The 14,812-nt window shown below is 33.5% G+C and overlaps 1 protein-coding gene across 1 annotated transcript in view; it reads left to right on the top strand.

Annotated features, from left to right (window-relative positions):
* The window catches only part of LOC120634500 (potassium voltage-gated channel protein Shal), a 95,672-nt gene extending 84,873 nt beyond the window's left edge, over window positions 1-10,799 (top strand). The window contains exons 4-5 of the mRNA XM_039905158.1: window positions 3,077-3,229; window positions 8,716-10,799. Coding sequence (XP_039761092.1) covers window positions 3,077-3,229; window positions 8,716-8,814 — 252 coding nt within the window. The 3' untranslated portion in view covers window positions 8,815-10,799. The remainder of the gene's footprint in view (window positions 1-3,076; window positions 3,230-8,715) is intronic.
* Window positions 10,800-14,812: the final 4,013 nt, after the last annotated feature.

Consider the following 14,812-nt stretch of genomic DNA (forward strand, 5'->3'; position numbering starts at 1 on the left):
AAAATTCTCTTTTGAAGAATAGATGTAGTTTAATTATTATTTACAAATAATCTCAATTTTATTGTAATGAATGAGATTATGAGGCGTGCAATTTTGGATTTTCCAACTATTGTAGTAGTAGCAGTGCAGTGAAAAAGTACTACCGCAAAGCAGCATTGTTGCAATGTTGTCTTCCGGTCTGAAGGGCGTGGTTGCTGGTGTAGTTACAGGCATGTGAGGCTTAACACCCACGACACAGCTTGGTGAACTTTTCGGCACGTTGCAGGCAGTGGCGTGCATAGAGGGTATGCACAGGGTATGCAGATGATATGAAATGAATAAAATCTCCAGTACGAGTTATAAAAATCTTAAGGATAGGCATTGCAAGAGTTATAAAAAGCCTACCCTTAAGTATTTATAACTCGTACTGGAGATTTTCTTCATTTTATATCATCTGCATACCCTGTGCATAACCTCTATGCACGCCACTGGTTGCAGGACGTGTTCCTATCCCCTATGAAGTTTTGCACTGTTTATAGGTGATGGTCTCCCTATGAGGTAGGGCTATTTTTGCATAAAACATACTTTGATTTGAATGTATGTCAGCAATGCATTGAAACTGTATAAAGGTAGTCCAGTAGCATATTTCAAGCAAATGGTAAATGACAAACAAACAAAACAAATACACTAACACAACCCTTTACATCAAACTCTAAGAGAAACGCAGAAAAAGGTACCCAAAGGAATCAAATATCTGATCGATCAAAAAACTAAAGAATTTTACTTAGATATGGAAACGGGATTGATGACAATAATACAAGTGAATATAATTTAGTTTTTAGTAACGGTTATGTTATAATGAGTGTATAAACTGAAACATGTAAAATACCCTATTAGATGTAGAGAGAGTGAAAACAGTAGAACCAAAAAAAAAATAGCATGAGCTTGACCATTAAAAAATTACATTTAAATAACCTAAAATTCTTAACGCAATAAACATTAACGATTATCTTTGAAAGGCCTTATTATTAATAAAAACTAACAATAGGGTTGATATTGCATTACCGCAAAAATCGCACCATAGACGCAATATATTTAGTCTGAAAATGCGGTTTCTCTTTAACCTGTAAAATCTCTTGGGTCCTAAGTGCTTCTTGCGGCAATGTGCGATCAACTTAAGTGCTCATGACGACTTTTTCGTGCTGCAAACTGGGTTTAAACTGTACCTTCCTTTAGTACGAAATTTTAATGCTCGCTAACGTTAATGGTTTTCGAGTTTGATAATGTCATAATAAACTGTAGCTAACTCTTCTTGTTCTTCTTCTTCTAAATATTTAATAATATTTACCTGAGGATGCTCCGGTTTCTGAGCGAAACGTGCATATAGGGTATATTGCCGAAGATTTGTTGTTTGTTTTCGCAAACAGCTTTTTAAACTTAATTTTCATCTAAGATATTTAGATAAAAAAGCAATTATTTAAACTTAATTACAGGTAGTGATATTAGCGTAAAAGTTTGTGAATTGAAAGCTTGTTCGAATAGTACTTAATATACGAGCAATATATGTTTCCGAGTAAAATTAAGTTAGTCACAGAAACATATAGTCCAGCCGTGAAAGAGTACTTTTGTTACCTCGTTCATACATAATGTTTTGAAAAACCAAAATGGAAAACTGGCATTCACTATCTCACCTTTATCAGCGACTGTTGTTACTACTAGTGTCTTATCCCACGGCAATCTAATGACGAATAGAAGCATTACACAACCGACTATCACTACTAAATATGACACAGACAAACAAGGCAACTAAAATGTGAAGATTATAAAGACGTAAAGTCAGCTGCTCAGTCTGAACTATAAAGGAACGTTTATAATTTAAAAGTCACTAGTGCAGAATTTGCGTATTTGAAATGCTCGGATGTTCCGATACTCGAAAACGATATAACGATTAAGAGCAAGGGTACTTTACGCGAAACGGTCGTCGTGTGCATTATTAATTATTTTACATTGTTATTTTAATCTAGGTAAGGTAGAAACATCTGCATTTGATTCTGAATGCCATTTTCTTTTTCAACAGATGATAGATGACGTAAGAAAATTCGAGTGCTACGCGGAGGTAGTATATGGAAAATAATTTAATCAGACCAATTAAAAATTATTTTCCGAACCTTTTAAAATTTTTTCAAAAAGTAAGTCCCTTTTGGCACATTTGATACACCGTAACAATACATAAATAGTGGGCATGTTAACATTAATCAATATGTAGCAGTAGATTATGAATGGAAATAGCATTAAGAAAGAATAAAATTCTAAAAGAACTAAATAAATTACTTGTACAAAGTTTTTAAGGTTTTTGCATGAATTTGAAAGTTCACGTACCGTCCTACGAAATGAAAATTTAGAGAATCTTTGGTATCATAGACTTCTGCGTCACTATTATGTTATGTACACCTTTGTCTTATCAGCAAACTAAAACATTTATGACTCCAAATTTCATTTAAATCTCATTTTTACTGTTTTTGTAATATTTACCTATTACCTATTTTACTTTAATTTATTTAAAATTAAATATGAGGTTTATTCAAAATCGAAGAACCGAAAGCATTTGATGTAATGATATGGACATGTTGAAACTTATATATAAAACAATCTATTTGTTCCACATATTTATTTTTACTAACCAGAAATTTGTCCACCAACTACGGCCTACGGCCTTAGCCCCTTCTCACTGTGGAAGGAGATCCGTGCTCTGTAGTCGGCCGGTAATGGGTCGATATGATGATGACGATGTACCAGAAATTTAGTTTTCAAGATTTCAGATTAATCGTCAATATTTGTTCAATTCATTAATCAGATCATAAGATGGTACTGCAATAAAAAGTTTTAGTTATTGTATTGGTACCTACTTCCAAATTTTTAAAATAGGAACGTTTTTAAATTCAGTAACTTGCGAGAGAAAAATTTAAATGTTTTATAATTCTACTTGAAGATAACTGTGCCAAAAGACACTTCCTATCTGAAAAAGAGTATAAATGTTTGAAATTGTTTTCTTTAAAGGGCTTGTTTAATGAATGCTTGTATGTCCATTGTGTTTCAGGACCGGGAATTTGTGGAAATGGAGAATCCTTATAACGGTGCAGCCAAACGGCCTGGTTCGCCCTCACCGTTGGCCTCGCCCGCGCATTCGGGAAGGGCACCCGCACTGCTTGCTTGTTGCGCGCGATGCGGATGCTGCCCACAGAAATATCAGGTGAGGTCGTACGCTGATCTGGTGGTCTTACTTTTGACGACCTCCCTGGCGTAGCTGTAAATGCTGTGGTCTTAAGTTGGGGACTAATATATTCTGAATCTTCCCTGGTCTGGTCTGGTGGGAGGCTAGTTTCCACCCTACCGACAAAGATATGCACCTACGATATCACCTTAAAACTGATTAGGGGTATGGTGTAAATTAGTGTAATACTCCAAAACATGTTAACCCGCTACCATCTTAGGCTCATTACTTGCAATCAAGAGGGCTAACTTGTAGCGGAATAAAATAAAACAATTAACAAAGGCATCATATAATCGAAACTACTCAAACTATTAACGAAGGCAGATGTAACTATGAATAAATTAAGGGGTTCTCAATCAACTGTTTATTTATCTTCTTTATTCATTCTGAATAAAGTCTGCGTGAAACGAAAATCGAAAGCAGTGAATTATTAAAACTCACAAAAACGAAATGTGAATCTTTGTACTAGGGGTAGTTGAATTAGTAAAAGAGTGGATATGGAAAATAATAGAGTGTACATTAAAAGCTAAAAGAATAGGATTTAAACAAAAAACAAAGGTTTATAGTCATCGATCATAAAAGGTACATTTTTCTTTATATCTATCATACATAATAGGTTCGCAAATCAAAGTATCAGGATTAGAAAAAGAATTCAAACTTTGTTGTTTATAATTTTTCTCGCAACAAACTTGTTATATGAGTAAGTAGAGATCGCAACTTTGTATATTAAAATTTCTTACAAGTAGTTCTCATATTATAATAAACATTTATATATAAGAGTTAATTTACTAGCAAAGTTGTAGAATTATAGTTTTTTTACACATTCAATAGTGATACTAAGATTATATTTAACCGATTTATAATTAAACAGTTCAATTTTATTTATTTAGACAGACTAGTATAAATATAATAAGAATTCTCCATAGTTGAATTGTTTTTTCTTAAAATAATGCTTCTTAATTTGAAGCTAGTATAAAATAGCGCCATTCAGGACTCTGAAGTACGTTAACCTGTCAATATTCGGAATTACTAAGGGAGAGATGTCGAGTGCAGTATATCACGATGTCATATACCGATGTTTTGACGACAGAAGCGCCGTCGCTCAGTACGGTGCATCAGTCCGATCGGCCTCGTCACGCACCCGGGACGTGAGGTATACAAAGCACTAAGCACGCGTTCTTGTACCAATTACGTATTACGTTTCTATGGCCAAATCGTGGAGATCAACTATAAAAGTTCCGTTGAAATTTGTTCGTGCATAAACTTTATAAAAATACTTTAAATCATAACATTCTATAATCAGAGGTCCCCCGCAACGTCGTTTCTGCATACAAAATGTCATCTCTTATTTTGCACAATATACCCCGAGTTCTACATACTGCGTTGTGTCGCGTATAAATCGTTTTCAATATACCCACATAATTTATCCTAAAAAATATTGTAAATGATAGTTTTACATAAAATCAAAAGTTCCCCGAATTTTCGTTTTATTAAAAACGTTTTTTCATACAAATTTTCATCCGCTATTTTTCAAAATATGCCCCGAGTCCAAAACAGTGCAGTTGCAGTTGCATCACGTACGATCGTTTTTTAGTATCGTAACGAATTTTTATAGCCTATGACTTTCATAGGAAATGGGCTATCGAATAAAAAAAAATCGGAATCCAATTCGGATTAGTCATTTAAACAATTAAAAAAATAGATATATATTTGGTTTTTATTTACTAATAGCTGTGTTTTTTTTTACGGTTTTGTTCTGTCCTTTTGACGTCTACTATATTATATTATCAATGAAACAGTGTTATTCTTTAAGTTTCAATTCTGTTTACCAATATTAACTTAAAATACGTTCCAAAAATAATTAAAATGCCTACTTCTAAATATTTTTTGTAGAACTGATTCTAAAAAAATAATAGAATTAAATATTCACACAAAGTGTCATTAAATCGTCATGTTTAAATAGTTCTTTAATAGTCATCTTTTTGGCCATGGAAATAAATTAAAAAAACCCAAAACACAAAATTTACGTAATTGGCGCCCAATTGTTGCTTATGTGGCTAGACCTCCGTGTTTCCTTCCGAGTGCTTAAAAAACCAATACCAAAACCCCGTGTTTTATAAAAAAAAAAAAGCTTCCGCCTTTAACGTGAGCACAGAATATTGAATGCTATTTGTCTGCAAACCTCCAAATGCTAAACCGCTTCTTAAAATTTAAGCGACGAATAAAATTTCGTTGTTATTTTTTTCCAATTTGGAAATAAAAACATTTTTTTTTAGAAAAGTTGAATAAACGATCCCTGTATTTCTTCGTTGTGATTTGGAAATTAATACATCCTTTTTTGGAAAAGTCATGAAACGTCACTTAAAATTTGAGATGCGCTTGAACATTTAGTGGCGTTCCAATATTCGGTCAAATCCAAACTTGATAATATATTTGTGACTCCTATGTTGCTAGGGTTTGAGTGGCGATTGCTTGAGAGCTTGCCTTTCTCCCATATTTAAAAAAAAACAAAAGTACTTAATTGTTATATTCCATCTATAGATTATATTATACCTGTTTTATAACAGTTATTATAATAATCGTTTTAAATAATCAGGTAAGTGTCAATTAAAATACGTAATGTGCGAAAAAAAAAAAGTTTATCCTTTTTTATGACATATACTGCCATTTATTTGTAACGCTATATTTCAGTTTAGATATGTCTTTTTTTTGCTCTTATTGTAAATATGACACAGTAAATTATTTATTATTGTGTTTTTTAAGAATTATAAATTTACTTCTACTTAACACATAATCTAACAAATAATGTTTTCAACTACATTAAAAAGTTTCAGGTTATATTTTGTTTATATATTCCTTTATTTATATATTTCATCACTTTGTTTTAGGGTACATAAATATCGAAAAAATCATTTCTATAAATTTATTTACGTGAATAATGAATGTTAAAATGTTTCTGAATAAAAAATTGGAAATTTTTAAGATCAAAGGTTAAGACAGCTGTCTATAATTGGCTCTGACAGGTCCTGCTTTTAGACTCGAGTAAGAAAAGAGCTCGAGGCACTAGAAGGTACACTGCGACGTCACGACCGTCCGAAACGTCGGTGTCCGCCGCCCCAAGTGAAGACCCCTTACCAGTATGTCCTTCCGATGTTACCACGCAGCGATTGATGTGTCGTTTATGGAGAAATTTTGGGCATTTGCAACAAAAAGTACACCGAAAAAAGCCTTGCCACATAACGCTATTTTTATTGAATCAAATCAAATTGTACTATTTTACTAGACTTGGAAACATAGCAAAGCGTGTTTTGCTTTAATTTTCTAAAGATGGCGCTGTTTTTATTTAAAAAAAAAAAACATAATATTAGTTAATCCATCGACGACATTTTTAGTTTTGATGTCATAGACAGAATTTCTTATTCATTAAATTTTACTGTTCTGCTTATCATAAAAATATAACGGTTTGATTTGATACAAGACGAGTGACGTGGCTTTGCTTTATTGCAAATGTCCCTGTACCTTATTTTTTCGTTTGAAATTGGAACTTAGACTTTGAGAATTTTTATTATGGCATTAGGAAAATCGGGGAATAGCTTTTGTATTTTATTACTTTAATGTGCCGGGTACTGAATCTTCCCAAAACTACTTAAAGTAATCCAATTTTATTAAATTTGAATATTTGAAAAAAAATCGTACCTGAACTGGTTCGTTATTATTATTTTATTCTTTTGTTAGTCTCGCTGTGTGGTAAATACTGGAAAATAACGGCTTTCAATGTCTGCAGGGTGTTGGCTGCTATTATGTCGCTTTGTGAATATTATTAATGTCAATTTGATATAAAAATAGTAGGTATTATTAATTATTATATTCGTAAATATATTATAAATGTTTCAATGTATTATTTTGTAAGCTTTCGCTGTGACGCTGTCGTGAAACAAATTTTTTTTTTTTATTATATTGTAATTATTTGAAGTGTATATTATTATATTATAAGTATTATATCAATGTTTATTGTGAAATAAGTCGCAATATTATACAAGATCAAAAATCCATTTTTTCATTAGTTAAAGATTTTTACAGCTATGTGAATTCGTTTTTCCTTTAGAAATTTCAATAAAACTTTTATGAACACTATAGTAATGCGATTTAACGTAAAAGTAGATCCACGAGTGTTGTATATTTGTATAAAACAGGATGTCGTAGTTATTTTAATTGTAGAGTCTAGACATCTATAGTTATCTGTTGAATTTTAATTGCAATAAAGAAAAGCAATTTAGACTTTAACCTTTAAACTGCAATATCAAATCTGCAGTCGCCAACACACTGCACACATTAATGTTAGCAAAAAGTGCTGGTTTTTTTTTAATATATGAGGTCTGTGGTCTTTTTTACATTGTTCCTTAATGCCACCGTCCACCAAAACTCGCAACATAGATGTGTACTCGTCATTTTACGCTTGCTGTACGCTTGCGTGCTGCTTCGATATAAAATATAGAGTTTACTGTATTTTGCTACATTCTATAAAAACGCTGAAATGAATATTTCAACACATTTCAAAAAGGTTTTTTTTTTGCGTAAAACTTCGTACTCGAGAACTAGTAAGCACAAAATGACGAACGCATCAAAAAAGTGACGCTGCGTTGGCAATTTTTTTATTTTTTATGTCCAATTACAATACATAGGTTTCATTACTGTGAATTACAAATTTATTCGACATCCATATGTATACACTTCGAACAACTGATTAATATCCAATTTATTGAGGGTGTGTTCAAATAATTTATTATACAACTAAAACTATACACTTACACGTTATACACTAATGGGTCTACATTATTATATTCGTAAATATATTAAACAAACTAATGTACTTTTTTTTTAAATACAAATTGGCATGCTTCCAGCACAGTTATACCAAATATACACTCTTCCTATACATTACTGCTCACATTTATGTTTTTTTTTCTACGTATTATATGTATTTTTATATTCTGTGGTTCCTGTCGCAAGTGTATAAGCTCCCTAAAGCTTGATATCGATGTTGAATGCTTTATTTTTGTTTCATTTGTATAAAATGTAGAATATTAGTTTAAAAGTTTATGTCGTGAAATATGTTTCAATGTATTGGTACTTTATTTATTATAAAACAAGTTAATAATTTTAATTGAAGTTATTTTACATACACATAAAAATATGAGTATAAATTTTAAAAGCTTTATAATATTTTTATTAATTTGCAATAAAGTTTAACATTACATTTATAGAAAAAAATGTTACGTAACGTTTACGTTAGAATATGTAAAATCGAAAATAAATTTACATCAACAAATAGTTATATTTTCATTTAAAAATCTTATATTTATTATGGATATATTAGTACAGTTCGAGACAGTATATGTGAAACCGAGGATAAATCGTAATTAAATTACGAGTTATACAGATTAACGTTGGTGTTTTTTTTACAGCAAGCATGCGGTAAGTACATTCCAGCGGGCAGCACAGTCCAGGGCAACCAGACCGGTGTGGCGATGGACGGGACATATCTAGTCGAAGCATCCTTCTAGGACTCGACGTCTAGCGCTCATGTTGAGAGCTATGTGTGAACTTTAGTTTAGTGTGGTTGTGATCTTCCACACGGAGCCCGGACAATTCCAATAACTGGGACTCCTTAAAGACATTGCGCAAATAATTACTAGACTATTATATTATCTGTAAATCTTAACACGATACTGCCTAAATATTAAACGGTACCCTTAGTACGACATCGAATCATTCGAAAGCGTCCATAGTTTTCGAGTACTCGATAATATAACGTGAGAGTAAATTTAACGGTGACTGTTTTATCGTCTTTCAATGATCGCTTCTTTAATACTAAAAATAAAAATGTCCAACTTTAAAACAAGGACCATCAGGTCAATATAACTAAATACAATGATATCGTGTTTTTGTAATGTAAAACTTCGACGCTTTCTTGGTGCGCTTCTCTTACTAAGGGTATAGATATCTTATATGTATCGAGAGTTTAATAAACTAACGGAGACTATATGAGACCCTAATCAGATTTAAATCATCGACCTTTAGTATGAAATTATACATCGGTGATTTTCGAGAATCACCAGAGTAAAATGAAACGTAAAAACTAGAGTTAAGATCCATTTTACTCTGACATTATTCTGTTTCGATACTCGAAAACGTTTACGTATTATAACTATTTCTTACTTATAACAATCTTTCACTGACCATTTGGCATTGATTGATGTTATCTCATTGGATCTCCATTAGGATACATAACGTTAATCCCGTTCGTGTTTTCTTTTACTCGTGTAGTAAAAACCAGTATTAATAAGATTTTTAATGTTAAAAACTTGAATGATTGGCTTGAATTTTGCCCCGCGACGATGTTAAGCCACGTATTCGTTTGTGTACATTTTAAATTTATAACAAATGAATGTGCACCGGGTGCCTACCCGGTGCACATTCATTTGTGATAAATGAATGTGCATTGAATGCCTATTCAAACGAGTTCTTCTTCAATACTACTCGAAAAATAGTGTAATCATAACATTAATCTGGATGTCATTTAAACACTGGTCGTGTTATTTAGATTATTGTTTTAATCTGCCATAAAGATTTGTTGAACAGTCTACTTCAACATGCTGCCTAATAAGTGAAAAGAAAACTTTTGAAATGCAATATTTTCCTGTTGTCATTCAAGTTTTCTTAAGTTGTCCCTTTTTATGGAAGAGGCAATGAAATATGGCAATGGAATTTCGATCACTGGACCATCAAGAGTTTACTCAGCGTAGCGCAATCATTAATTTTGCAATCATTAACATCCGCTGTTTGGATCCAGTGGTACTTCAAACCTTAAAATACTTTTATGGCTAACATACGAGGCAGACTTTTCATTGGTATATTAAACACGTCTCGTCGAGATACCATTTTAAGTTTCAGCGATAATTATTATGTTCGATACTATTTGATTAGTGAAAGATTTCAATGATGATACATTTTTTACAGAAACATTTACGTGATGTATCTGAAAGATTTCTATGCAAGTGGATACGTGGCTTTATAGACTTCCGCTTCCGAAAATCTTAAGTAAAAAAAAGACAAGTTAGTTTTTCAAATTACATTCTAGTCAATAGTGGGAATCATATCAATATCAGTAACAGGAATAATTTTTAAGCTGGAATCACACTTATGACTCGCCACGTGTATAAGCTATCAAGTGACTCGTTTTCCGATAACAACGTACTTCATTTAAGCGTTTTGCAAAACTCTAATGAGCCATCGGCATTAGTAATAGTGGCATTTTCGGCGCGTTTCGTGGCGCGTTATAAGGGCTATTCCGGTATTATTCTTAGCTTTCTCTGTGGTTTTTTTGTTTAATTCGCTAGGTCACTAGTGCCTTGATTTATGCAAAGGAAAATGGGGGCTGGGTGTGGCTGTATTGCAGGCAACTTTAAGGAAGTATTGAGGTAGTGATGCTGTAAGGGCTTGGACTTTTTGCATCTCACATATAGTAAGTCAAAGTCAGAAATATCTTTATTTAGGTAGGCCCATTGATGTCATTTTTGATGCGTACATTACATAAAAAATGTGTACATGTCAGTGAAATGATGAAAATAACCATATTAGTGAACTTGAAACTAAAGCTATGAGGGTTCCGAACCCTGGTGCCCTGGTCAAAGAACACTCAATATGCTTAGAAACAAGTAAAAAAGAAGCCCATAATAAATTTATACAGTTATATACAGATATATATAGTAGGCAGTGTAGCTTCAGCTACATTCAAGATGACTATATATGAGTGTACCTTAAAAATTTCAGTAATGTACAGATTTTGGGATAATTAAACGTCATTAAATCAAATGCAATATTCCAAGTGAATGTTTGAGTCGAATCTGAGATAGACATCTGAAAGAGAGATGATTATAATTTTTTAATTCGTTATTTCTAACAAGATGTATAAATTATATTTTACTCTGACTTAACAGAGTCAAAACTGACTTTCGATTAGTAGTGTTAAATGTCATCCTGAGGGTAATGGTTTTGTACTAAGGGAAACCCAATAGAATATGGGTAACTAATTGTAGTACCCTGTTAGTACGACTGTATGGACTTAGGCTTTGAACTTGCTAGTAATAGTGAAGTGAATACTTAACACGCACCTTTAGCATTCACTTTCCATTATTTATATGTTTATAGGGGCCACAATGTTTGCTTGCATAAGCATACGCCCAGCCTTAAGCCGCGCATTCATTAGTATACATTTTGTCTGCACACACAGTTTCGGATGAACTACGTGTATCAGATATCAACTAATTTGGTTTCTGAAACCTAAATTACTATGTCATTTAAGTATTTTTCGAAATACGGTAGTGAAAGAAACTAGGGATTTCACTGAAAACTACAAATCTATGGCAGAAGACATAGAATACAGAACAAATAGAATATGACTATATTTTTAGTCATATTTTGATTCACTTAACTAAATCAAGTGAAATGTCAGTTGATTGTGATCAAAACATTGATTACTAACTTCGAAATAATAAAACAGTCTTCATCATCATGATATCAACTTGTTACTGACTCACTACAGCGTGTCCTCCCTAAATAAGAAGGGGTGAAGGCCGTAATCTTCCACGCTGGCTCAGTGCAAGTTGGTGGACTCTGTACACCTTCGAACATTATGAGAACTCTCAGGCATGCAGGTTTCCTCACGATGTTTTCCTTCATCGTTGAAGCAAGTGGTTGTTGTTAAAGATTTTAAACCAAAATTTTGGTGGTTAATCAACATTTCTTAAATATAACTTCAACGTGTAGGTACAAACCACGATAATATTTTTGGATTTGTCGATATTTCGACCCACATGGATCGTGGTCACAACGGGGAATATCGACAATCCAAAAATATTATCGTGGTATGTACCCGTTGAACTATATTTAAGAAGTGGTATTTTTTTCAGAATTATTCCGCGCTGTGAACGTAAACTGATGTATTCAAAACGTTTGTGTACTAGTGAATACGCGGCTTATTGTTACTCTGTGTTAGTGAATAATAGGAGTTAGAATATTCTTATATGTGTTATAACGGGGCGTGATAGGCACGTAGCAGATGCACATTCTGTATATATATATATATATATATGTTAATATTTATAGGTGTATATGTGATATATATGAGCAGTGACAGAAAAAATGATAATTCATATGATTGAGTGCGAATTATTATTAAAAAAAAACTTATCTCTTCCTAACCTTAAAGCTAAGCAGTGGCGTGCATAGAGGGTATGCAAATGAAATAAAATGAAGAATATCTACTGTCCGAGTTATAAAAAACGTACCCTTAAGTATTTATGACTCGTACTTGAGATTTTCTTCATTTAATATCATCTGCATACTTCTATGCACGCCACTGAATCTAAGGTGATATTAAGTGTGTAATATTGCCGTACAGGGTTATTTTAAAATATAAATATATTGTTAGCGCACATGGTGACAGAGCTTTTAATAATATCCTCCTACACATTTTATAGACCAACGCACAATAGACTAGATATACGCGGAGCGCACCGGGCTATGCGCAAATACTGTTACGAATTTGTCATTTGTAATTGAATGCGCTGTGGCATGTCACCGTATGCGCTTACCTTTAGGTCTATCTCAACTAGTTCGAAGAGTTTGCAACAATTTGGCTGTATCTCCACGTTACCGAACCAGATGGCGCAACAAGAATCAACATCGCGCTGTCGAAGTTTTCACAAATTAAAGCAATACACGGGGTTAAATAAAAATACAAAACATATTAAAACTAACAACTCTTGTTCTACGACTTTTCAAAATTCAGTATTAATTTATTTCTTATAAAAAAATATCATGTTCTGTAAAGTGAGTTGAATGGTCCTCGAGGGCAACACCAGTTCGGAAGAAGATGTGCCTGTCTCTACGCTCGAGAGACTCACAAGAAGAAGATGAAGGAAACTCTATTTCATCATCTTCTTCTATTCCTTGCCCTGTATCCGTACTTGATTGGACGGAACCGTCTAGAACCGAGGATTTCTATGCGTGCAACGACGTATAGAAATCTTAATAACAAACTAGAAATGCTCTTTAGCACATTGAGTATAGAAAACACTTGGCATTTATTGGCGAGGCAATTGCTCCCAGCGGCCGTATCACTACGCGTATGCGCACGCGCAGGTAATCATACATTTTAGTGTCTCACAACGGCAAATACTAACTGTAATGTTTTGTTAAAATTCGAGTGCTCTGAGTCTTATTCGCGGCGACAAGGTGACGCGTACGCAACATTTCTGGTCACTTGTTATTAAGATTTCCATGTTTGTACGAATAGCCGCTAGTTAACTCCAGACGCTTAGCAAGCCGCCCTTGTGGCAGAGTGATTCAGGGGTGCTGTTGAGGAGCCAAGGTGTGCTGCGTGTTGTTCTGCTACTCCGTTGCATTACATGTATCGGTGCTTCATCCCACCTGGCTCCATGCATGCTCATAGATATGGTTGTACCTAAAAATCGAAAAGAGTTAATTGCAAACTTTATTTGCCGTAATATCGACAGTGGGACGTATTTGGTAGAAGCAGGCGTTACTTTGCAGAGAGGCGTTACGTTCCATGATGTACTATGAAATTTTTTTAAGACAACATATCAATCGTTGTAAAGTCAACATCTCCTGAGGATGCTCCGATGTGGCGGCGAAATGTGCGTAGAGAGTACATTGCTCAAGATCTGTTTGGTGTGGAGTATGAAGATTGATGAAGGTATAAATAGCACCGTATAGCTTCCGTATAAATAGCTTCTCCTGCTTTTAGCGGATTATAGCAAATTGAGCTTCATTTTCATAGTATAAACCTGTGAAGTCGTACGTTGGAAGTCTAACGTTGGATAAAGGTCCCGTTGGATAAATAACTTATGATCATATTGTAGCTTTGAATGAAAATACAAATCTTGGAAGAAAAATAAGACGATTGCTGATTACTCTTCTACTGGTTGAAATATAACTAAACAACAATGTTATGTTATATAATTTAAATTAATATATAGTTAACTAATATAGGTAATACAGTTATAAGAGTTCTATGCCCGTTGACTCTAAACCTAGGCATCGCCTAAATTGAATGCCTAATTATTTAGGCGATGTCCCCAAACGTTTCACCAACTCTTAGGTGCTATTGGTGAACGGTTGATGTATTCCTAGGAGTGTCTTAAGCTTAGGCGTTACTTATTTAGGCATTACGTTGTCCGTTAGTGAAAACGGGCATAAGACACTTAAATCCGCCCCCTTTGTAAACACCTAAGCAATGATCTTGTAAGTGAAAAATATGAAAAAATAGGTGGACATTGATGATAACTTATGCTGGATAATGGTACGAAATGCACTGTTACTAATTACTTTTTTTTTTATAGTAATAATTGACCGGCCAAGCCTACTTAATGATATGTTTTAAATCTTCACAGCAGGGCTAGCAGGCAGGAGAGAAAAATTATATCCCCCGACTATTACCCTATAGGGGATATAATTAACGTGACCACCTGCTTAAGC

Source organism: Pararge aegeria, chromosome 24, assembly GCF_905163445.1.
Source record: "Pararge aegeria chromosome 24, ilParAegt1.1, whole genome shotgun sequence".
NCBI classification, from domain to species: domain Eukaryota; kingdom Metazoa; phylum Arthropoda; class Insecta; order Lepidoptera; family Nymphalidae; genus Pararge; species Pararge aegeria.